The sequence below is a fragment of the Selaginella moellendorffii genome, unplaced genomic scaffold (assembly GCF_000143415.4).
Source record: "Selaginella moellendorffii unplaced genomic scaffold, v1.0 SELMOscaffold_180, whole genome shotgun sequence".
Taxonomy (NCBI): Eukaryota; Viridiplantae; Streptophyta; class Lycopodiopsida; order Selaginellales; family Selaginellaceae; genus Selaginella; species Selaginella moellendorffii.
The window spans coordinates 99391-123203 of NW_003314440.1; the positions used below are offsets into that span (position 1 = coordinate 99391).

Here is a 23813-nt window from a genome sequence, read left to right on the forward strand (position 1 = left end):
GATTGGGAACGGTAAAAAAGGCAGCCTTCTCTCTTTCTCCTGGCTGGCACTGCTGAGGTAAAAGTACTCTCTCGAATGTAAATTTTGTTGCCTGGGTGTCCCCAGGCTGTAAAAAAATTTCTTTCGAGCGTGACGTGTTTCGTTCGTTTTGTCCAGCCGTGCCAAATGCCAATGCTTTTGATGCCACCGAAATATCTCGCTTCCTTCCAGCTGCATTGCATTCCCGCGATTTTTGTATGATAGAAATCCAGGTATTATAGTTATAGGTAGCGGTCTTTAGGGTTTATCTTCCCTCCAAAGCCCTAGGAAAATGGGGAGGGCATTTTGTGTCCTGAGCGAGTTTGAGCCCTTTGGCCGGCGAGCGGAGGCGGCAGTCGGCGCAGCAGCTGGATCGAATGACAGCTACTTCTTGTTCGATCCTGGCGTCGCCAGAGCGCACGGGGATGGGGTGGAACAGGCGGTCGTCTCTGGCTGCGGCAATCATTACGAGGAGGAAATCTTCATCCGCGACAATGTGTAAGCAGTCCTCCACCACATTTTGTTTCCTGCTGCTAATATGATCCATCTGGGCCTCCAGTGTTGTATGGAGTGCTGGGCATCATGTTCGAAAACGTTTTTCTGCATCTTCGACCGTCTTAAAGGTACACAACACCACATACACACCACAATCGATCGTTTTTTCTTCTTCTTCCAGGCATGCTGGTGTAGCATGGAGTCCACACCGGAACCCCTTCTTTGCATCTTGCACTCGAACTCACTGTCGACATACACCCCTTCCGGTTCGTCCATCATTTTGTTTAGCTAGGTCCTTGACTCAAGAGAGGGACCTTTTCCAGGTGAATTCAACTCGGTCCCGTTTTCCTCTGCAATGTCTTCTATGTGGCCAATGCCTTCCGGTCTACTTTTGCAGCGTGCGGCTGAAGCTGTGCCATACTCTGTTTCCCCGGCTGCCGAAACCAGTGGTTCTGTCTACTTCACCTTGCAACACAACTTGGAAGAGCCTGAGGTATGTCGTCGTTTGCTCCTCCATCAACCGACGTGAACGTAATTGTTTTGTGATTCTCAAACAATAGGCATTATGTGTTGAAGTTTCGGGGAGAATTCAGTCGCTGGTGGACTCAGATGAGCAAATAATCTGGACTAGTGGACGTTTACCATATGCTGTGTCGTATCACTCAGGTTTGCCTCTCTTTATTCGTTCTTGGGGTAACTGAGTGGCAACTCTCAGGTCGCAAACAGCACACTGTGTGGGAAGTCAAATCCACCAATTCTCGTCTTGAACAAGGTCGGACACTAGAGCGATCCAACTCTATGTACCTGCTGCAATGTTGGCGGGAGCAAGGCAGCAACCCTCAAGCAGCGCAGGTGCGTGTGTGATGCAGTGTGTTTGTGAGGCTTACGACTTATGCAGGTGTTCATCGCCACAGATGATGATAGGGAGCCTTTGGTTTGCTTTGTTATCAAGGATGCCAAAAGACTCTTTGCAATAAAACTTTCTCGGGCACCAGAACCCGCAGCGGATGTCGCATGGAGTATTTCGGCAGTCTCTGCCGTTCCAATCGTTGCCAGTCAACCAACGTAAGTGATAATTTGCTTCTCGCGCTAAGCCGGTTAAGACGTGGAATATATGACAGATTGAGAAGGGGTCTGCCGCGTTTAGATATGCTGGTTCTGGCACCAGACGGGAACGTCTTTCTGTATGTAAGAACAAGTAATATGGTGTCGCCAATCGTTTTAATTCATTTATCTTTCTATTCTAGACCGGGCGGTATCCATTGTGTACATACGTCCTACCCGCCTCAGTCCTCCAGCAAACAGGACAACATCGCGTCGAGAAGCTTCTTGATTCTGTCAACACCCGTGCCAACGTTCTGACTTCTTCTGGCAAGGTTTGTAACCGTGTCTTCTTTCTGTCCCTCAAATTAGTGACTTTGGTGCTTTTGTAGATTTATCGATGCATTGTGGAGTTAATCCCATCATCAGGAATCACGAGGTCTTGTTTGCTTGCGCTTTCAGAAGGATTAAGGCCTTCGTTTTACCGGTTCGTTTTGGGATCCTTGATGGAATTCAAGCCCGGCCAACTAAACAAAACGGATAGCTCTTTTGACAAAGACTGGTCTGCCTTTTCCGGGATCATGATGCAGTGGACGGGTGAGAGGAGATCGGATTCGTATAAGCATCGCTCTCTTTCCAGTTGGGAGTTTTTATTGCAAAGCAACAGGCACAGAAATGGATCACATCCATATCCAAGTCGAAGGTACGAGCTATGTCCAACTCACAACAGCAAGAATGAACGATCAGGCTACTCCTCGATGCTGCTAGAGGTTTTAGAGACGCTTCACTTGGTTTATGAAGATTTTAAGCTGGATGTCTTGCGATGGGGGTATGCGGTCTTATTTCTCTCAAATGATTCTTAACTTCTCTTAACAGGGAAATGTGGAAACTGGGAGTTCTTCTCAACAGTATCGCGGTGGCAGTTGAAGAGTACGACTATGCTGATCATTATGTTCGAGACTTTCCAACGGTAGTAACATCACGGGTGATGTCAAACGTATCTTCCAGATCAAGCGGTCTCATCATTAATCATTTTACCTGGATTGAGAACCTTCTGCGAAAGAAACATGCTACCAGTCGCTTGCCGGCACTCCTTACTAAAGAAGACGGTTCTCTTGACTGGTCACGGAAAGTATTGGGATTCTTCGAAGTTCTTTTAGGATCTGGGAACCGTGACAAGCTTTTATCTGGCATCTGCATAAAGTTTGCACCAGGAACTGCAACAAATGCAGAGCAGATGACGGTGTTGGCCATGGTTGGAGAACGCTTTGGATTATCTCATCTGGATCGGCTGCCTTGTGGTCTTTCGCTCCCACTACGCCATGTACGTAAAAAACTATAATTTTTCTTTCTCTGAAAGTTTTTTCGCTTTTCTCTTTTCAGGCTCTTAACAGTTGTCGGGAATCTCCACCAGCAGATTGGCCGCCTGATGCCTATATACTTCTGGGCCGTGAGGATTTAGCCTACATGTCTGCAAGTCGTAAGTCGGGTGCGAAAGACGTGACTATGGCAGCACAATACATGTTGCATCTTCGTCCAACTCTTCCCTTTACTGAACGCGAGCCAATTCCATCAGAGACACCTCCAATGGAGGGACAAGCTAGCGACGGGATGGAACATATTTTCACCCCATCGGCTACATTGAGATTTGGTTCTGACTTACGATTGAATGAGGTATATTGGGCTTTTTTTTTTCAATTTCATGATGCAATGAGAGACGTTCCAGGTTCGACGGGTTCTTTGTTCATCAAAGCCTGTTGCTGTGAGGACCGCCAATGCACCTGACGTGAGTGATCCGGATCTTGTTGCTCAACAGCAGGTTGGTACAAGAAAATTTCTCCTGGCTTTATTGAAGAAGCTGGTGTGCAGGCACAGCTGTGGCAGCTGGCTCAACGTACAACTGCCCTTCCATTCGGACGTGGTGCTTTTACACTCTCCACCTTGCGTCCTTTGCTGACCGAGGTTTGTTTTACTTCTTGTTCGAGAGCTTCAACCCTCTTGCTGCAGGCCCTTCCAATTCCTAAACTGGTTTTAGCTGGACGTCTTCCTTCACAGCACGACGCAACTGTATGTAACCACCGCCTCAACGTACAGCGACTAATGCTTTTGAGCAGGTCAATCTGGACGTAAATGCGGGGAACGTCTCCGAGTTCACTTCGTGGCCAGAGTTTCATAATGGTGTTGCTGCTGGGCTACGGCTGGCACCCGGTCAGGTAAAAGAGAGAGAAAAACTATTGTCTTGTGATTGATGTGCAACACAGGCTAAAATTACTCGTACATGGATCGTATACAACAAACCGGATGAGCCTAGCTACGAGCATGCTGGATTTCTCATGTCCCTGGGGCTTCATAAGCACTTGGCAGTCTTAGCTGCTACTGATGTGTTCAGATATTTGGCCCAGGTTTGATGGATGTATTAACATCTCTAGAGTCCAACAAGTGTTGTTTTAGGAGCATGACCCCACAACTGTTGGTATTCTTCTTGGAATGGCAGCTGCACATAGAGGGACCATGGATCCAGCCATGTCAAAGGTAAATAAATACTGGGGTACCCTCTGGCTATACGAGATTGCGTATTTTCCAGATGCTTTATCTTCACATTCCTGCGCGCCACCCACCATCGTTTCCGGAGCTGGAGTTATCTTCTTTGCTACAGGTAAGTATGTTGGTGAATCTTGTCAAGTGGCTGCTGACACTCTAATATACTTCAGTCGGCGGCACTTATGGCAGTAGGCCTGCTTTATCAAGGATCAGCCCATCGCCTCACGACAGAAATTTTACTGGTATGCGTTTTCGTGTTTTGCCTTGAGCTAAACAGTGATAAATTCAGGCGGAGATTGGCCGTAAACCTGGTAGTGACAGTTCTTTAGACCGTGAGGGCTATGCACTTGCTGCTGGTGTGGCCCTTGGTCTAGTTACTTTAGGTAAATGGCTATGTTGTGTTTGGAAACATGGTAAAACTTTCCTGCAGGCAGAGGAAAGGATGCTTGGGGTCTTGCCGACTTGCAAATTGAAGATCGATTGCGCCATTATATGTGTGGTGGTAGTGAAACGTCCGATGTAAGTCTTTGGGTTTATCTAATGTGTGACACTGAAACACTTCGGCTGAAATGCAGGAATACCGTCGAAGGTTTGATGGGGCTAGCGGCTTCTCATCCGTTTCCAAGAGCTTTGATGACCAGAATCAGACTGGTGGCCAGGTTAATGTTTCTATAACTTTCTACGTCAAACTCAAGACACTGATGACTTTCACAGGTCATGGAAGGGTCCATTGTAAATTTGGACGTGACTGCACCCGGGGCAACGCTTGCTCTTGCTCTCATGTTCATGAAGGTAGTTAAAGATTGACCGTTTTTTTTCTTTTGTCCAACTCTTTTTGTACAGACAAACGATCACGTTGTAGCTGCAAGACTTGCCATACCCGATACACATTTTGCACTCGAGTATGTCAGACCAGATTTTATCCTTCTTCGGCTGATTGCTCGTAGCTTAATTTTATGGGACAGGTTGGTGACCCTTCATACTGAAAGTTTTGTTTTAACTGGTTTACATAGTGTGCAAGCCACAGAGGAGTGGATTCAGTCTCAAGTGCCCGATATTATACGCCAGGCTGTCGTCCAGGCCAAGGGTAGCGACGCCGGTGCAGACGTCACTCCTGATTTAGACATGGAAGCACTTACCCAAGCGCACGTAAATATTCTTGCTGGGGCGTGCCTGTCTATTGGTAACCTGGCCATTTTTCTCTTGACTTGACATCTAGCTGAATCGCAATCCAGGTCTCCGCTATGCTGGTACGGCTAATGCTGAAGCACAAACGCTGCTACAGCACTATGCTTTGTATTTCATGAAAGAGGTGACTCTGACTATTCATGGCTATCTGATTTCACGTGCATGCTGCTGGCAGAAATCTCAAGCTGCTTCTGGGACCTCCCCAAACGACCGACGTGTAGACAGAGGGACGCTGGAAACATGTCTCGATGTGGCTGTTCTGTCTTTGAGTGTGGTAAGTGCTAGCTGTTCTTTCGGTGTCCACTATCCACGGTTTGCATCTAGGTTATGGCTGGTACCGGACATCTGGAGACCCTCAGGCTTTTGCGCTACCTTCGACAAAGAAACGACACAGATATTGTCTATGGGAACCATATGGCAGTAAGTTTTACAGTAATATCTCGCCAAAAAAAATTCCTTTGCTCTTTCATCGCAGGTAAGTTTGGCAATAGGATTTTTGTTTCTTGGAGGAGGCTCCCTTACATTCTCAACCAGCAATGGCGCTGTCGCTGCACTACTCATATCCTTGTATCCCAGATTTCCAACCTCGCCTAATGATCATCGCTGTCATCTTCAAGTACGTTTTTCGAGTTATTAATGATGTTGAGACTGAACTTGTTTGCAAGGCGTTTCGTCACCTGTACGTTCTTGCGACGGAAGCGCGATGTGTGCAGACAATGGATGTGGATACCGGCTTATTAGTATATGCACCCCTTGAGATGACGCTACATGAGACGAGCTTGCACTGCGAGACCACATTCAGCAGAGTCTCTCCTTGCATACTTCCCGAACGCTCTGCTGTGAGTTGACATCTTCGTTGCTTATTCGCTCCTAACGCGTCTTCATTGAATAACAGTTGAAGCGAGTTCGCGTTTGCGGACCGCGGTATTGGTCTCAAGATATGCAATTTTTGCTTTCAGGTTAGCTTTTATCTCGATTTTTTTTTTTTTTTTCAATCTACATTAACTCCTGCCAGAAACTAAGCCGTGGTGGGAACATGGAGAAACGGGGGATCCTTTCAACGGAGGCGTTTTGTATGTCAAACGAAAAGTCGGGGCGCGCTCGTATGCAGATGATCCCATTGGCTCTCGTTCTCTTCTTTCGCGAGCTTTACAGCGGGTCTTGGTAATTTTTCATTTTGCTCTTATGAGCTAAGTAACTGGTGCGTTTTATACCGCAGGTAGACGAGAATGCGGATTTTACCATCCGGGACCAGTCGAAGGTTGATGAGCTTGTGGGTGCTTTCTCTTCGGATCCAAGTTTACTAGCCTTTGCGCATCTTTTCTGCAGTAGCAGGTTAAACTGTTTTCACTCTATTTTTTTTCTTGTCCTTACCACCTTCTCTCTCAGTTTCCGCGGTGAATTTCAAGACTTCTGCCTACTGGCTTTGTTCGAGTGCGTAAGCATGGATAAGCCCGCGTTGTTGCAGGCAAGCATTTTCATTTCCTTCTTTTGTACAATTCAACGTTGCTGTTTCCAGACATACATTGGGCTGTACACGTCCGTGGAAGCTCTAATTAACCGAGTCACAGGGCGGGGGAACTGTTCCGAAAGCTTGTTCTACGCCTGTCTTGCTGTGCAAAATCTGAAGGTTGGAGCTGTCTTAGTCTCGCGATCTAAATCTCGTCCTTTGCTCTTCCAGGTGTCTTTAGCATACTGCGGGGCAGCAGGTCATGACCCTGCGTTACAAGGGCCATCACTCATACAGCGAACGTTTCTCGTGTCACTGGCGAAGCGGATGGACGATATCTTAACCCATTGGAAATGTAGGCGATTCGAGGACCGTGAGCAACTTGGACCGCCACCTGAGTTGATTTCTTACTTGAGTTCACACACCTGGCCCAGGGAGTCAGGGAGCAGCGAGGACATACAGAGGCTCATGTTCGCTTGTTACGTTAGCTGGGAGGGAGTTCCCCAGCCAGCTCTGGTGACCAAAGCGTTGCTAGAGATACAGCAATCCATACCGGATTGGTCCAAGCAAGACAGAAACTCCTTGCTTCCAATGCTGGCATCTTTGCTACCTGGTACACCTCCGAGAACATTACTTCAAATCACTTATTGTCTGCCGTTGCTGTAAACAAAGCGCTGTTTAGCAAGAAAAATATTTGTGGCTCCTAGCTTGAGGGTGTGGCTGTCTTCCATGGCCACCGCAGCTCTTAGCAACCACCCAGTTCTGGGCATCAGAAGATCGTCACTCTGTAAGTTGTGCGATTTCTTCTGCTTCTCACACTGTTTGTTTTGTGTTTGCAGATAGCTCTTCACTTGCGGAATGTGAAGCGATCAGGCAGACAAAGCTGGTACCGCGGCGGAAGCTGCGAATTGCTGCCGTTGCCTCGGAGAAGACTATCGACAGGTACTGATGGTTTGCCATGATTTTGCTTCGTTGCCGCTCCAATTTGCGGTGTGTATGAGCAGATATACTCGCCCGTCATGGTCGGCATTCGAGCTTGGCAAGTTTCCAGTCTGGTGGCAAGCAAGTGATGGCCAGCCTCCTACTGCTGTAAGTGAGCTTCTCATTTTCAAAGTCTTTGGCACAGTGAGTGTGATAAATATATTATCAAGCAGGGAGGGCAGCTCATCATTTTCTTCAATCCGGACGCGTCTTCCTTGAAGCCCAACGATGTCTACGGGGTTGCCTTCAACGGTAAGCGTCTGCGGTCTATCATTTTCCTCAAATCCTGGCGTTTGTTTGCAGGAGGATTCAACCAGCCAATTATGTGTGGAGGCGAGCCACGAATCATGACAAAGAAGGATCGCGGCAACTCTTGTGCTCCTTTGTACAGCATCAAGATCAATCTCCCAAAGCATAGTACGTGCCTGACGCGTTTGTCGGCATTAAACAACTATTCACATTCCGGCTTTGCTTGGCTGGCTGGCTGGCAGCACTGAGCTTGGAGTTTTCGTTTACAAATGGCAAGGACTGGGATGGGCCTTACAAGTTGAACGTGGCGGTGCCACCCAAGTTTCGGAACAAGCCTTCAAGTTTCTTCAGCGAGGTACTTGAAATTACACTGCTCGTGAAGTTCAAAGCAGTGATTGTCTTCCTCCTCTTCCTACCAGGGGCTGGCAGCCGAACTGTCCAAGGATGGAGCCTGTGACAATGCCATCTACCCAGAGGCAGTGCTGGTGATGGACAGATGCCCTCTACCGCCATACAATCCAGAGGCAAGTCAAGGCAAAACGAGCGTGCTGTGGCTCAGCTTGTGTGAGTGCATTTTTGCAGGGGTGGAAGTGTGACTTGGATCTCAACCCGGGCTGTACAGACAAGGAGAACCCATTCTACGACCCGCTCGCCACCGTAGACGACGGGACGTGCCCATACGTGGAAGAACAAGTTGAAAATGAGAATTAACTGTGTAACAAGGGTTTTGCTAGGGTCTAAGGCCAGATGCTCTTTGTGAGGCGATGTCCAGCGGCGACGAGGAATGGGTGTGCGAGGCTGCTGCGGCGGTGGAGCTCCTCATCGTCCGAGGGAGAGGATGACATCTTCGAGGACCGCATGAACATCAAGGTAAGCGAGGATAAATGTAGCTATGGCGTGCGAAAGATCAAGGAGTGGATCAAGGCAAGGTGCGCCTTTGCTCTCTTTCTTGGGAAGGGAATGAATGACGAGAGGTTTTGCAGGGAGCTGGACAACACGTACCGTGTGCGCCGGATCGTGGATCCGCTGGTTCACACGGGCATGTACATAGAGTTCCCCCACCTGATAAGCATGTCGGTGGAGACGCACCCGATGGTGTGCACCTCCGACTTTGCCGAGACGGCCTTGATGCCGACGCTGGAGACGGTGGAGGACCCGAGTTACACCAAGGAGCTGGAGTCGCCCCGTCTCATCCTGCTGGAGCCGCTGGGTTACAACGAGCGCGCGTTTTGCCTCAAGCACAAGGAGCCCAGCGAGCTCTTCGACCACATCCTCAAGCTGCGCAAGCTGCTGCTCAAGGCCACCGCCCAGGACGGCATCGTGGAGCTCCCCGGCGGCGAGACCATCGACATGAGAGCACCGTGGGCGATCAAGGCGGACAAGGCCGAGCGCGCCAAAAAGGAGCAAGTGCCCATCTACGTCAAGTCGGACTATGGCCCAGCGTGAGTGCGAGTGACACTATCGATGGCGGATGGATCATGGCATTGCTTGCTCCTCCCAAGCTCTTTGCTTTGCACAGGAAATGCCATATTCTTATACTTGGACGATGCGGCTTGTCTGATTCGTTCGTTTGCCCTGCTTTGACATTTGGATTCCTCCATTTCCACGATCACAGTCAGGATCACACTAACCAACAGCAACCCAACTGCCAACAACAAAAAGAGATTACCTTTAGATACTTCGATACTTTTACTTGAAAGGAAAAGCTCCTGGCTGCCAAAGCCACAGCCATGCTGTGAAACTCCAATGCGTGCCAGCTTATTAGTATGGCGTATCTTGCGATGCGCATCCATGGGCATGCTAGTGACCGTGGGTCTGTCATGTGGTCCAGCGGTCCCACAGAACGACCGCCAACGGCCAAACTACCATACGGCGCGGGGCCGTATAACCGTCCTCCTCTACGGCGAGGTGGAAATACTTTGACGGTGGCGGAGAGATCTGGACCGTCCGTCAATTATGGTGTGTCACGGGCCAGCCAGCCTGGCCATCTCCAGCTGTTTGCGAGTACGGCCGATACGTTGTTGTCTGGTTAACAGCCCTTGGTTGTTTTGTGACCATATAAAATGGGCCTCACCTACATTGCTATGAAGCTTCCCTGTTTCTAGGGCTCCTCGTTTTCTCCTTTTTGATTCTTCTTCTTTTCGTTTTTTAATTTGTTCCTTCGTCTTCCTTTAGTTTTTGAGAGACAGAGAAGAGTGAGGAGCGATGGAGGTGCTCAAGCCCAGTGCCGTCAGCACGAGCAGCGGCAGTAGCAACACCAGCAGCTGCGACAAGGATCTCGAGGAGAGGATCAAAGGTCCATGGAGCCCGGAGGAGGATGCCGCGCTCCAGCAGCTGGTGGAGCAGCATGGCGCTCGCAACTGGTCTGTTATAAGCAAGGGCATTGCGGGGCGATCGGGCAAGTCGTGCCGGCTGAGGTGGTGCAATCAGCTCAGCCCGCAAGTGGAGCATCGCCCCTTCACTGCTGCCGAGGACGCAGCCATCGTCCGTGCGCACTTGTTGCACGGGAACAAGTGGGCAACCATCGCGCGCTTGCTCCCGGGCCGCACGGACAATGCCATCAAGAATCACTGGAACTCCACGCTGCGCCGGAGGGCGGCCACCATGACGGTTGCTACTGCTGCTGCTGCTACTGGGGAGAGACACGACGACTCCCGTGCCAGCACCAAGCGCAGCTGCTGTGACATGATGAATCACAGCGACGAGCCGGAGCAGGATCTGCAAGAGGCAGTGACGAAGAAGAGCGATGCTCGCATTGGAAGTCCTCCCCCACTGTTCAAGCCGGCATCAAAGCTTCCGAGCCCGCCTCTCGGCCAGGAATCAGCAGCGGCGACGATGGCGACTGAGAGAACAGATCCTCCGACATCTCTCAGCCTCTGTTTGCCCGGCTCCATTGAAGATACGACCACAGCGGCCATCGCCAAGCGTGCCATGGAAGAAGGAAGACAGAAAACCCCGGCATCTTTCCTCTCGCTGGCTCATGCAATCCAGGAGAAGGATCTGGCATCACTGCCTAGAGGTGGCTACTTGAGAATGGAAGAGGTAGTCGACCTCATGGCTGCTGCCATCAGAGCGGCGGTGTCTCTCTCCCTGGCACCCATCCTTCGCCACGCCTCCCCGCCGATGAGCGTGGAAGGTGATGATCGCATGGGATTGATGCTGCGGGACATGGTGTCGAGAGAAGTTAGCAGCTACATGGCTGCGGCCGCTAGCTTCCCACCCAAGCAAACCTGAGAGACAGACCACCGGCGTAGCTTGTACTAGGCACTATACCCTCTCCTGGTAAGTTAATGAGAGTATGATGATCGCGACTTGGAAATCGCTCGTTTCTTGTGGTTGTTCCAGCCAGCATTGAATGTGACCCTTTGGTTTCATGGCAGCTGGACCGATTGATTGATTGATTGATGCATACATCCAGACCACAATCCCAACAAACGAATCGCGCGCCAGCCAGCAACAACCTCTCGTACCAAACTAAGTATCCCTTCCCGATATGGGCTTGGAGATTCTCTTTCCTGGGCCGTACAAAACGAGTGCTTTTTACGTTCTCACCACGGGTGAAGCTTTGTAGAGATTCGAGGTGAGGATATAGGGGGCGGAGCTCTGCGGATCCAGCTCCCAGGCCTGCTGAGCAGCAAGTGCCCCACCTTGAACATGTCCATGCATGTTACACCCCCCAACCAAGGCCAGCCACACCTGCATGTCTGGTTCGTATGACATGGTGGCAACCAGCTGCTCAGCGTCACGCAGCCTCCCAGAGCGGGCCAAAACATCCACCATGCAGCTGAAGTGGTCAGCCTCTGGCAGGATCCAAAACTCGCGCTGCATCTTCACGAAGTGAGCGATCGAGCGGAAGAGCATGCCCGCGTGGCTGTAGCTTGCAAGCAGTATCACAGAGGTCACCTCGTTGGGCATCTCACCCTCGACGATCATGTGGGTAGCAACTTCGCCCGCTTCGGCAAGATGACCACTGTGGGCATATGCAGCAACCATGGAGTTCCAGCTGACAACGCTTCGCTCACTCATTTGATTGAATGTTCGCCTTGCTCGGGCTGCATTGCAGCACTTTCCGAGCATCCTAATCAGCGCATTATCGATCAGCACGGACCGGATACCGCTGCTCACACTTCTCGCGTACACAAACTCCGCATCCTTCGTATGGGCCGGCGGCCTCAGGCACGCTTCGGGGATGGACGTCAAAGATATCTCGTTAGCGTCGATGCCCCTGGCCTCCATCAGTTTAAAGCTTGCGAGTGCCTCCGACCCGCATCCATTCTGAATAAAAGCCGTCAACATTGCATTCCACGCTGCAACATCGTGCTCGGGCATCGCCTCAAAGCAAGCTTTTGCAGCCTCCAAGTCGCCGCCGAGAGAGTATGCGCCCACCATAGCAGTCCACGAAACCAGATCCCACTCCTTCATTCTGTCAAACGTGCTCCTGGCTTCGTCACTCCGCTTGCATCGCCCATAGAAGTAGATGAGCGAGTTCCAGACCTTGGTGCTGCTGCTGATGCTTGTGCACAGCCCCTGGATTTCTCGGCCAGCAGCCAAATCTGAAAGGCTGCCGCACGCATCTAGTACAGCAATGACGGTTATCTCGTCTGTCTCTATTGCCTCCACATCCATCGAAGCAAACAGCCGCAACGCATCCCGGCTCCTGCCACCCCGGGCCATGCCCGCCACCATTATGTTCCAGGAGATGACATCCCAGTCAGGAACCTCATCAAACAGAAGCTTAGCTTGGCGCAGATGCCCGTTAGCGCAATATGCCGCAAGCATGCCGTTCCAGGACACCACGTCCCGATACGGCATGCCGTCGTACACCCCTCGTGCCTCGCCAACGCTGCCGCACTTACCATACATGTTGATGAGCGAGTTTTGGACGTTCAATTCAAGCTCGCAGCCGGCTTCTCTGACAAGCCGGTGGAGCTTTCGCCCCTCAGAAATCACGCCAAGCCCAGCGCAGGCATCCACGGCACTGACGAAGGTGATTGCGTTGGCCTTTACTTCCGCTGTCATGGAGCTCAAGAGCTGGATTGCCTGGCCAGGAAGCCCACTACGGGCCAGTGCGGAGATCATGGTATTCCACGAGACGACATCTCTGCATGGCATTCGATCGAACAGCTGCCGAGCCTCGGCAACCCTCCCGTTCTGTGCCAGTGCCGCCAATGCAGCGTTCCACGACACCACATCTCTTGTCTCTTGGCGGCAGAAGAGATTCCATGCGTCACCAGGGCTGCCACACTTGCCATACATGCTGATGAGTGCGTTCCCGACCTTGAGGCTCGGCACTCTACCCCTGCTTCTGATGATCGCGCAGTGAATTTGCTCCCCTCTCTTTAAGTCCCCCAGAACAGAGGACGCGTCTAGAGCAGCCAGGAACGTAACGTCATCAGCCTCGAACCCCTGCTCTCCCATGACATGGAAAAGCTCCAGGGCGTCGGCTGCACGGCCGGCCTGTGCACAGGCTGAGATGATCACGTTCCATGACACAACACTCCGTTTCTCTGGCGGCATCTCACCAAAGAAGATTGCCCGTGCTTCTTCCAGATGCCCATTCTGGGCATGTGCCGACATCAAAACGTTCCACGCCACCGTGTCTCGGTAATCAAGCCGATCGAACACCGCTCGAGCCCGAGCGACACACCTGCATCTCCCAAACATGTTGATTAGTGCGACTGCGAGCTTAGGATCTAGTCTAGGATGGATAGCAACAATCCTATCGTGGATAGACTTACCCGTTTCGAGGTCTCGGAGGCTGGCGCAGGCCTGGATCACTCCCAGATAAGTCACCACGTTGGGTGTCACCTCGTCGCGCTCCATGCCCTGGAACAGCGCCAGGGCTTGGTGGCCACGGCCGGCACGGGCGAAGGCAGAGATGAGCGTGTTCCAGGACACCGTGTCCTTGGCGGGGTTGCGATCGAATGTGGCCCTGGCGTCGTCAAGGCGGCCATTGGCGGCGTAGGCCGCTGCCAGGATGTTGAAGGAGGTGGAGGTGGGATGGTCCATGGCCTGGAACACTTGCACCGCGCGGTCTAGCCTGCCACACTTGGCGTACATGTGGACGAGGAGGTCCTGGATGAGCTTCACCCTGTCCAGACCCCTTGCGCCGATGGCGGCGTGGAGGCTCACACCGCGGCGCGCATCCTTGCTGCGGATGCATTGCCGGAGGAGCACCACAATCTCGTGCTGCTCCTCCATCCCACATCGTGTACCCTAGCTAGCACACATTCTAGCTAGGGTTTGGATGGCGTTGTTCCCTGGCTGACAATGGCGTCCGCCACAACAGCCTCGGACGATGGGCACGCCAATGTGTGCGCGACCTCGTCTACTGCATCGTCCTCTTGCTCTCACCAGCAGCGCGATGGAGCAGCGGCAGCGGCGGCAGCGGCAGCGGCAGCAGCAGCAGCAGCGCCCCCGGCTCCCTTCCTCACCAAGACATACGACATGATTGACGACGCCTCCTCCGACCCAGTTGTGTCGTGGAGCAGCAAGGGCACGAGCTTCGTGGTGTGGAATCCGCCCGAGTTTGCGCGGGATCTGTTACCGCAGTATTTCAAGCACAACAATTTCTCCAGCTTTGTCCGGCAGCTCAACACCTATGTGAGTTTGTTCTAGGCCTAGGTAGCAAGCCGGTCTCATGGTTTTGTTGGGGGCCAGGGATTTCGGAAGGTGGATCCGGATCGATGGGAGTTTGCAAACGAGGAATTCGTTCGAGGCGACAGGAGCCTGCTCAGAAACATCACCAGAAAGAAGCCATCGTCTCAGCAGCAGCAGCCGCCGCAGCAGGCACACCACGGCAGCGGTGGCGGCGGCGAGCCAAAGCTCGGATTGGAAGCGGAGGTTGACAGGCTCCAGCGGGATAAGAACGTGTTGATGCTGGAGCTGGTGAGGCTGAGGCAGCAGCAGCAGCAAACGGAGACGGAGCTGCTGCTCATGGGGCAGCGCGTGCAGGGATCGGAGCAACGCCAGAAACACATGATCTCTTTTCTGGCAAAGGCTATCCAGAGCCCGGGATTCTTGGCACAAGTCCTTCGGCGCAATAGCGGCCACTCGCCGAACATCGGCGGCCACAGAAAGAGGAAGGCGCTCGAAGAAGCCGGCGCCAGCAGCAACAGCCGGCTCGTCCGCTACGACCCGGTTGACAAGCTGAGCCAGTTCTTCAACAGCCCGGACTTGGCGTCCAAGAAACCGCACGAGTCGTCGCTGGAGCTGGAGCTCCTCATCCGCGAGCTACTGCGGCAGCAGGAAGGCGGCGACGCGTATGACGGGGAGGAAGAAGAGGTTGTGACTACTAGCCGGGACGGCGATGGGGATTACCAGGCATCTACCAGAGCCGCAAGCGTGGTGACAACGCCCTGCTCGGACGTGACGTCTCCAGAGGCAAGGCACTTGTCTCCACGGTCTGGTGTTACGACCGAGTTAAGCAGCCAGTCAGCCGCCGGAAAGCATCCCTTCAACCTCAACTCGGAGCCAGAGGACAACGAGAGTAGCGCCAAAGCCGCCGCAGCAGCAGCAGCCCTCCAAGGTGAGATGCGTGCCAGCGTTGACAACGGAGCCGTGGGCGTTGGCTTCAACGACGTGTTCTGGGAGAGGTTTCTGACCGACTCAGAGGCCGGGGAGCCCAGGCACTGTTCCACAGGTGAGCATTCCATTTCTTTTTGCTGCACAGACAGAGGATAAGATATGGTGACCTCACAGCATCGTTTTCTTTTGTGCAGAAAAGTCTTGAAACGTCTCCATGTCCTCGGGAAGGGCGTCACTGCTTTTGTACAGTTAGTACGTGTTGCGCTGTCTGTGTGTAGAGATGAAATACCATGACCATCGTGATCAAGGTGGCCGGCGACGGCGTGTGTAGTAGCTCGTTGCCAGGAAGTGTGAGCGACGGGAAGACGACGTACTCGCAGAACAAGCTCATCGAGCAGTATGGCAAGTGCGGAAACGTCAAGGGCGCCCGCGATTTGTTTGATGCCACGGAGCCCAAGGACCGATTCTCATGGGCGCTCATGCTCGCCGCCTACGCACGGAATGGCTACCTGCGCGACGCCAAACAAATGCTCCTCCGCGACATGCCCGTGTGGGACGCGCCCTCTTGGAATGCGCTGCTCTCCGCCTGCGCTCGCGCCGGCCGCCTCGACGATGCAGCGGACGCCTTTGCGGCAATGCCCGCCAGGAATCTCGTGTCGTGGAATGCCATGGTCGCGGCGTGCGTCCACAACGGCCACCCTGCCGCTGCCCGCCACCTCTTCGACTTGATGCCCGCGCGAGACGCCATCTCTTGGAACACCATGCTCTCTGCCTACGCGGACGCCGGCGCCATTGCGTATGCCGAGGAGGTCTTCACAGGGATGCCGCAGAGGTGTCTGGTGTCGTGGAATGCGCTGCTCCTGGCATATGCCCGGGCTGGGCACGTTGCCAAGGCCAAGCAAACCTTGGAGGAGATGCCGCAGACGAATGTGGTCACCTGGACGACGCTGCTCGCTCTGGGCGGGAAGGAGGTGTTTGATCGGATGCCCGAGAGGAACCTTGTGGCGTGGAACACGCTGCTTGCTGCCTACTCCAAGCAGGGGCTTGTGGAGGAGGCCAGCGAGCTCTTTGATGGCATGCCCGAGAGGAGCCTCGTGTCGTGGACGGCGATGCTAGTGGTACTTGCAGGGAGCGGCCGCGTGGACGACGCCACGAGGCTGTTCGATGCGATGCCGATGAGAAACTCGGTGTCGTGCACAGCCATGATCACCGCTTGCACCGCCCGTGACCCGGCCCGGGCCAAGGAGGTGTTTGACAGCATGCCGCAGGCGGATCTGGTGTCCGCGAATGCCCTCATCGCTGCGTTTGCACGGCACGGCAAGGTTGACGAGCCCAAGCAGCTGTTTGACAGCCTCCCGGAGCAGGACGTGTTCTCTTGGAATGCCCTCTTGGCTGCTTACGCCCACAGCGGGCATTTGGACGAGGCCAAGAGGCTGTTCGAGAGAATGCCTGTGCGGGACGTGGTGTCGTCCACGACACTGATATCGGGATATGCGCGAGGCGGTTTTCTCCGCCAGGCCCAGAAACTCTTTGACAGCGCGCCGGACCGAAGCGTGACGCTGTGGACTTCGGCCATGGCGGCTTGTGCCCACAGCGGGCATTTTGGACAGGCGCTTGACCTCTTCCACGCGATGAACACGGTGGAGGTCCCGGACGCCGCAACCCTTGCTATGGCCATCATTGCCATAGCGTCCAAGAGCAGCAACAAAGGCAGATCGTCCCCAAGCTGTTACTGCTGCCGGCGCTTTGCTTCCATGGCGCTGGATTTTGGGGTGGCCGCTACCAAGCACCACTACAGCTGCCTTGTGGGCATCCTGGCGCGGGCCGGAGACGTGGAGGATGCCCGGGATCTGGTGGCCAACATGCCATTTGAACCGGATGAGCACGAGTGGACGAGCCTGCTGGTGGCGTGCCGAGGGCAAACGGAGCATCAATCACTGGCAGCTCGCGCGGCGAATCGCCTCGTTTCCCTGACGGCCTCGTCCCAAGCATCTTATCCGTACCTCCTGTGGAGGAGGAGCGCCCTAACCCTAATGGGCTCCTAGGGCGGAGGAGGAACAGATGGAAGCGCTGGATGACGAGGAGCTCCAAAGGGCTTTTCGGATGAGCTTGCAGCCTGGGCCGGAGGCAAAGCGAACCAAGTCGCGGGACACTACTGCCGAGGCGCCCGACGAAGCATCGCAACGCAGGCTCCAGCGAGAGATCCGGGCCGCTGCTGCCGAGAAGCGGAGGCTGTCCGCGGCTGGAAACCCGACTCCTTCCATCACGAGGGAGCTGGAAGGCTCTGGTAATGCTGCTGCTACTCCCCCCCCTTCTTCCAGTTGCAGTTCTAGCAACACCAAAGCTGGAGAAGAGCTGCCTCTTCCTGTTGCTGAGCAGTTACACCAAATGGTTTTTGGGCCTCAGGTCACCAGGGAAGTCCTTGCGCAGTGGTGCAACCAAGGATTCAGGTAACCACCTTTCTTCTCTCCGCGCTCCCTTCACTTTCTTCTCGTTTTGCTCAAAAAAAAAAAAAAAGGTTTAGCTCCGACCTGGAGACATCACTGGGACTCGTACAGCATGAGGGTGGTCCTTGCGGCGTGCTCGCAACCATTCAGGTATCAAGTTAGTCTCTACTCTGGATGAGAGAATTGGATCGTGCGTTTTGTCCCTCCCAGGCCACCCTGCTCAAGTATCTTCTCTTCGTGCCTAACAAGCGAGATGCTTCCCAGCTTGAATTCCAGGACTCCGAACGAACCAGGTAGAGAACTTGTCGTTTGTGTTTCGTTAACTGTCTGTATCTTCCCTAGTGCGCTGATTCAAGCGATGGCTGAGACGCTATGGCGAGCAGGAGGAAACCAAAGAGCTGTGCTGGCTGTTATGGACATACCAGACGCTAGCGAGGAAGAGCAAGACAGAGTACGGTGTTGGTTTGCACATATGCTGATACTGATGGTGCTGGCCAGGTTTTGGAAAGCGTGGCTCTGGATTCGGCCACCGGACTGCGCGAAGCTGTTAGAATATGCACAGTCTTGTCACTGTCTACCCTTTATCAGCAAATCCAGGAGAGGATTGCTGGGTTCAGGAGTCGTATGGGTGCTCTCTTGTTTCTCTTCTCGGCACTGCTATCAAGGGGCCTGGTATGTCTTGTCTATTTGATTCATGCAAGCATTACTTTCTTGTTCCACATCCAGGACGCTGTCCAGTCGGACCGGGATGATCCAGTTCAACCTCTGGTCACTCCTCCATTTGGTCATGCATCTCAGGTACGGTGACGTTTTCGGAGCATATCATTTACAGCTGCGTGATTGGCGAAAAAGTGTGGGAGGAGAATAACACAGAGAGTCGAGCCCTGCGTGAGCTTGCATCTTGGTAGCAGTCTAATACCAGTTTTTGCTGGTCCAGGTTTTGTAATCTGGAGCTTCTGCGGAAGGATTACGCTACTCTGTTCTTTTCTTGTCTGCCCTTGCTCTTAAGCTGTTAGGAAACCATCTCCTTTTTTCTCGTGGGCCTGACCTCTCTTTGCTCGTGTCTTGCAGGAGATTGTGAACCTGCTGCTCTGCGGCCAGGCTGTTGCAAATGTGTTTGACGGGAACTACGACCTTGGGGGTGGCATGAGCCTCAAGGGAATCCCGTCCAACGTGGAAGTGGGATTTTTAACTCTGCTAGAGTCTCTCAACTTCTGCAAAGTTGGTCAGTACCTGAAGCGACCAAAGTGGCCAATCTGGGTGGTAGGCAGCGAGTCCCACTACACGGTCCTTTTTGCTCTTGACACGGGCGTTCAAGACGAGAACGAGGTCGAGGCTAGGGAGTTTACCATCCGCAGGGCGTTTGATGCCCAGGATCAAAGCGGGGGGGGAGGATTTATTAGCCTGGAGGCACTACAGCAGGTTCTAATCGACACCAACGTTGACATGCCACAGCAGGTTCTAGACAATCTTTGCAGCAGTGACATCGTCATCTGGAACGACTTGTGGCAAAGCTTGATGCACCTTGAAAAGAGTAGAGGCGGCCTCAAAGACGAAGAGGGGTCAATGGGGAAGAAGTACTTTGAGTTGTATCACTTCAACGGTATCGCGAAGACTGTAGCGGGCAGCAGCGGCAGCAGCAGCGCAGGCGCGGGAGACGTGATGCAGCAGAGGCCAAGACTGACCAAGCTCAAGGTTGCTGTTCCTCCGAGGTGGACACCAGAGTCCATGATGACCGTGGAAGGGCCTGCAGTAGAGGAGAACACGCAGAGTGATGACAAGAGAGAGGAACCGGCTCAGCATGCGCCGTTGACCGACTGCATCCGGACGAGATGGCAAAGGGCAACGTCGAACTGGACTGGCGATCCCCCAAGCATCGTGTGACAAATTTCATGATCCCTCGAGCTCTATTTGTTTCTTGTATGAAAGGAGTTGATATAATACGGCTGACTATTTACTCGAGCCATTTTTCTACATCGTGGCTGCTGTCAATGCGACGATTCTCCTTGTAAACACCCCATATGAGCAGAGCACTGGCACCACCCCTCATCAATCCATCAAGACCCCAAGAATCCCCTCCATGCCACGTCCTTTGGTTTTGGTCAAACAGAGGATGCAGTTCAAGCTTAACCTAGTAACATGTGACCAGGCTAGTGTCTAACAGGTTTTACCATCCGTGTTCTATGACCTAATAGTCTACTGTCAGTTATGACCTGTTCTTGCGTTGTCTCAAAACGTCCAAATGTGATGTAGGAAAAATGAGCTAGTCTGCCATCACTTGTTTCAAGAGCTGTGTGGTCTTAGATACAGGAAAATTGAGCTAAGCTGACAGTTGAATGGAGATGGATTTCTGGTGATTGCTTCAGAAGAAATATCCAGGTCTACCATTGGTGATTTACGGCCAATCCTAGGAACACAAATCAAAACAGTGATAAGCTCTTGCTTGTTTCTTTGTACTATGATAATAAAGACGTTTGTTTCGCAGGTTTGGTAGAGGCTTGTAAAGCCATTGTTGGAAGCTACAAAGATGAGAGCAAGACGTTAATTTTAGTGACATTGAAGCTAGGAGTTCACCGTCTTTATTCTAAATTGCCACAGCTGCCACTAGGTTCTTGGGAACATGATGTGCTACAGATGTGCAAAGAAGGCAGAGGCAAGTTTATTTTGTGTATCTATTGAGTCCTGAACATTTTCTCCATTTTGCAGAGCTGTGTGATATGCTTGATGATGAGGATAACGATCCACAAAAGCGACCTCATTTCTAAGTTCATTGTGCATTTTATCTTACACTGCACGGCCAGAGGATGGGGAGGTGGAAGAACCTATTACATCAATGGGATATATATATGATATGAGCATCTCCCCTGGCACTATTGAAAATCTTTTCAATGATGTAAATGGAGAAAAAGAAGCTGAAAAGGTGTCCTGAAGGTCACCTGAAAGGTGTTTTGACGAGGTCAAGGTGTTTGACAATCTAAGCTTGTGTGTACCAGAGCACTCTTGTTCAGGAAATGGTCATTCAGATCTCCATGATGGCAAAGATTGATATGGCGTTTTCTGGGTGCCCACATTGTACGTATGTGCTTCGTGCTGGAAATCCATGCTGTTGCCCTCTCTGGGCAAATGCAGTGATCATCGAGTTCAGCTCATGGAGTACACGAAGTCACTGGACTATGAGAGAGATGGAAAATGTTGCCAAGGAAATGTAGCAAAGACAATTCAAGCTTTGGGACTAAAGGTCCTGACTGACTTTCCAACTTAGTGTGCAGGTTAAAGGTTGCTTGTAGTCTATTCTGGTAGACCTACTTAATATCCACTCTGTATTGTGAATGTATTCAGCTTTCAATTAGATTCTCATGCAATAACACTAACGGCTGGTGTGGAAAGGTCTCGTCCAAGCTTTAAAATTTGCTAGAATATGCTGGCTTGAGAACAATAAATATAACAAGATTGCCATGCACACAATCTCATAGTGCGTTTTCCACGTTGGGCACTTGTTAAAGCAGGGCTCCTGTTCAGCATGAACTTGTACACTAGGAGGTCACAGTTGTGGAGCTTGAAGAAGGAGTAGAGCTTGACGATGTTCCTGGCCAATAACAATCTCATTTTTTGCCAATACTTTTTTGACTTGTCCTCCTCTTTTCAATTCTTTTATTATCTCTCTCTCTCTCTCTAGATGTGGAAGATCAAGCTGGCGTTCGTGGCAGAGAGGTCCATGGTGGGGAAGAACTTGGAGTGCATTCTTCTCCGCTACCCATGGTTCTTCAAGAGCAGCAACGTGACTATGGATGAGTGTATGCCACTGTTCAAGTGCCATGGCCTGGATGGCGAGAGGATGGCACAAAGCTTGGCTTGAGAAGGATATTTAAATGCTTGTTCCACTCTTTTGATGACCCTTCAAAACAGTATCTGTATTAATGCTTTCTCTCATCCTTCCACTGCTAATGTTTGGACTCATCTTCATGATAATTATGGTCGGAAGACTATGACAGAGACTTTTTATTTAGACGAACAGCTACTTCAACAAATACAATGGTTTTAAATTAAACACTCTTATTTAAAATTTATCATAAATTATAATCTTATCTAAAATTATTATAGGTTTCCTCTAATTATAAAAAAGAAGAAAGAATTTAATACTACTAAAGGGTGATTTTTCTAAAGTTCTGTGTAGAGAAAATTGTACTTCTAGGTTATAAAATGTTGAATAACAGCTCAAAAAAAGAAAAAGGAAAGTTATTATAGCTATTTTATAACTACTTTCTTAGCGTCATACTCTCACTTTGAAAAACATCAATAAAGTAGAATTTATTTTGATTTAGATCCTTCATTAAAACATAGCTAATCACTTTTTAATGTAGTCTTCAAGCATTATTTTCCCCTACTGAAAATGTTGAAGTTTTATGTAATATTATAGTGAAATCCACACTAGACCACTATAGAACATGCCCTCTAGCATTAAAATGGATGCACAAGTGTCTTTAACTTTCATTTTGTTCCACAGTTTACAAATATTGATTGAGAGTTGCTTCCTCTGACCAAACAGTCATCCTCATCATCCTTATGTTACAAATTCTAGAACTTCTTAATATCCAATTTACTGTAGTTAGAAGATTGATTAAGTATTTATAATTACTTTCTTCATCTTTGAATTTAGTTCCAAATTCAAGTGCACTATAAAAGAAGAATATTAATTTTTATAGAAGTAGAATAGAGTTAATAGCTGAAATTTATTATTGGGTTGAGATCCAGAATGAATACCATAGATGTCAGGATGTCTATTGATACCATGTCCCTTGAATCTTTCCCAGGGTGCTATCAGTCATTGGATTATGCATGACTGCAATAGCCTTTAATGTGTTTGACAACTAATCTTTTCACTAGGAATATCTAGTCACTCTATAGAGAATTCTTAGAGAACTGATTACAATTAAGTACAGTTTAGTTATATGATCTCTTTTAAACTTAAAGCAAACTATATTACTGCACAAAATTATTAAGTGGTTTGGAGTGTTAAGTTTTTTCTTTAGAAATATTTTTTTGTGCTAAAAAATTTTATAGCCATAAATTTATGCTACAAAATTAAAAATCATTTACAGTTAAATTTTTGTTCAAAAAAAATTCTTAATTAGCTTAGATATAGAAGTCTTATAAAATAGAATTGTATCTTAGTTTTTGTAAGCAGTCTTTTAGGTTTTATATAGCTAGATATAAAATAAATATCATTCCCAATCTACAATGAATTTGGAGAAGCTTTAGAAGAGTTCCCTAGAAGTATCATCAAGTTTTCCCCATATAGTTTTCCTTAATGCTAGAACTTTTTTCTCTCTCCTTTCTTTTCTTTGTATTATTTTTCATTCTTTTTTTTGCAATAGTTATTTATAATGCATATGATCATGGAATGAGATTTGAATATATATTATCACTGTGAATTCTTGAAACTTTAAGTGATATATAAAGATAAAATAACCACTAAGAACTCTCTCATCAAGAAATTATCCCTTTTCTAATTAACTTAAAAGGAGATAAATAAAGTGTGTATATATTGTATCAAAAATTACATTTCAATGAGTATTATCCATTGAGATTGGGCAACTAATTTTATTATATATGTAGAAATGAAAATGATGATCTGAGTAGGTACATATTTGGTCACTATGACTTTGCATGTGTCATTTGGGTATAGATTTTGGTTACTCTTTTATACCATATTATATAAATTTACACTTGGGCTCATAAGATGAATTTGCCCATTTGTATGAGTTTACACTTAAGCCCATGAGTGAGACACATTAGCAACTTGAGTTGGCAAAATTAATGCTAGCCTATTAATGGTTACCATAAGTTATTACTATGTTACCGTGGGTAAAAATAAA

The 23813-nt window shown here is 50.2% G+C and overlaps 6 protein-coding genes across 15 annotated transcripts; 5 read left to right on the forward strand and 1 right to left on the reverse strand.

The window, feature by feature from the left end:
* The first annotated feature begins 267 nt into the window (after positions 1-267).
* Positions 268-7435, forward strand: LOC9637060 (anaphase-promoting complex subunit 1). Of its 8 annotated transcripts, XM_024667588.1 has the most exons (37): positions 271-516; positions 578-641; positions 695-779; positions 837-1006; positions 1074-1179; positions 1229-1365; positions 1412-1578; positions 1635-1701; positions 1761-1889; positions 1947-2383; positions 2431-2878; positions 2938-3228; positions 3281-3373; positions 3424-3516; positions 3562-3621; positions 3669-3767; positions 3816-3956; positions 4006-4086; positions 4139-4210; positions 4266-4337; positions 4385-4478; positions 4526-4614; positions 4671-4754; positions 4810-4887; positions 4939-5060; positions 5109-5278; positions 5331-5407; positions 5459-5557; positions 5608-5703; positions 5759-5899; positions 5949-6122; positions 6179-6242; positions 6299-6447; positions 6503-6618; positions 6673-6751; positions 6803-6913; positions 6965-7434. In XM_024667588.1, exons 1-37 carry the CDS (start codon positions 311-313, stop codon positions 7397-7399), a joined length of 5196 nt encoding a protein of 1731 aa, XP_024523356.1. In that variant the 5' UTR covers positions 271-310; the 3' UTR covers positions 7400-7434. The 8 variants fall into 8 exon arrangements, with proteins under 8 accessions (XP_024523351.1, XP_024523348.1, XP_024523350.1 ...); XM_024667583.1 differs by having other exon boundaries at positions 268-516; positions 5608-5708; positions 5764-5899; positions 6803-7435; XM_024667582.1 differs by having other exon boundaries at positions 269-516; positions 6803-7435.
* LOC9637047 lies at positions 7363-9510 on the forward strand. Of its 2 annotated transcripts, none has more exons than XM_024667591.1 (8): positions 7363-7520; positions 7573-7675; positions 7738-7822; positions 7888-7966; positions 8018-8131; positions 8206-8318; positions 8383-8487; positions 8546-8704. In XM_024667591.1, exons 1-8 carry the CDS (start codon positions 7463-7465, stop codon positions 8672-8674), a joined length of 786 nt encoding a protein of 261 aa, XP_024523359.1. In that variant the 5' UTR covers positions 7363-7462; the 3' UTR covers positions 8675-8704. The 2 variants fall into 2 exon arrangements, with proteins under 2 accessions (XP_024523359.1, XP_024523360.1); XM_024667592.1 differs by lacking the exon at positions 7363-7520 and adding an exon at positions 8947-9510 and having other exon boundaries at positions 8546-8892.
* Positions 9511-9598: 88 nt separating this feature from the next.
* Positions 9599-11282, forward strand: LOC112343684 (transcription factor MYB77-like). The gene has a single exon (XM_024667590.1). It carries the CDS (start codon positions 10169-10171, stop codon positions 11195-11197), a length of 1029 nt encoding a protein of 342 aa, XP_024523358.1. The 5' UTR covers positions 9599-10168; the 3' UTR covers positions 11198-11282.
* A 221-nt stretch (positions 11283-11503) lies between these two features.
* Positions 11504-14164, reverse strand: LOC112343685 (pentatricopeptide repeat-containing protein At2g36980, mitochondrial-like). The gene has a single exon (XM_024667595.1). The coding sequence runs from the start codon at positions 14162-14164 to the stop codon at positions 11504-11506; it is 2661 nt and encodes an 886-aa protein (XP_024523363.1).
* Positions 14165-14231: 67 nt separating this feature from the next.
* Positions 14232-17556, forward strand: LOC9637061 (pentatricopeptide repeat-containing protein At4g02750). 2 transcript variants are annotated; one of them, XM_002993980.2, is made up of 3 exons: positions 14232-14566; positions 14624-15605; positions 15685-15797. In XM_002993980.2, exons 1-3 carry the CDS (start codon positions 14234-14236, stop codon positions 15693-15695), a joined length of 1326 nt encoding a protein of 441 aa, XP_002994026.2. In that variant the 5' UTR covers positions 14232-14233; the 3' UTR covers positions 15696-15797. The 2 variants fall into 2 exon arrangements, with proteins under 2 accessions (XP_002994026.2, XP_024523357.1); XM_024667589.1 differs by lacking the exon at positions 14232-14566 and having other exon boundaries at positions 15494-15605; positions 15685-17556.
* Positions 17488-19911, forward strand: LOC9637051 (ubiquitin carboxyl-terminal hydrolase MINDY-3). Its single transcript, XM_002993982.2, has 7 exons — positions 17488-17940; positions 18009-18087; positions 18148-18230; positions 18280-18388; positions 18436-18609; positions 18664-18735; positions 19009-19911. The coding sequence occupies exons 1-7, from the start codon at positions 17552-17554 to the stop codon at positions 19819-19821; spliced, it is 1719 nt and encodes a 572-aa protein (XP_002994028.1). The 5' UTR covers positions 17488-17551; the 3' UTR covers positions 19822-19911.
* Positions 19912-23813: the final 3902 nt, after the last annotated feature.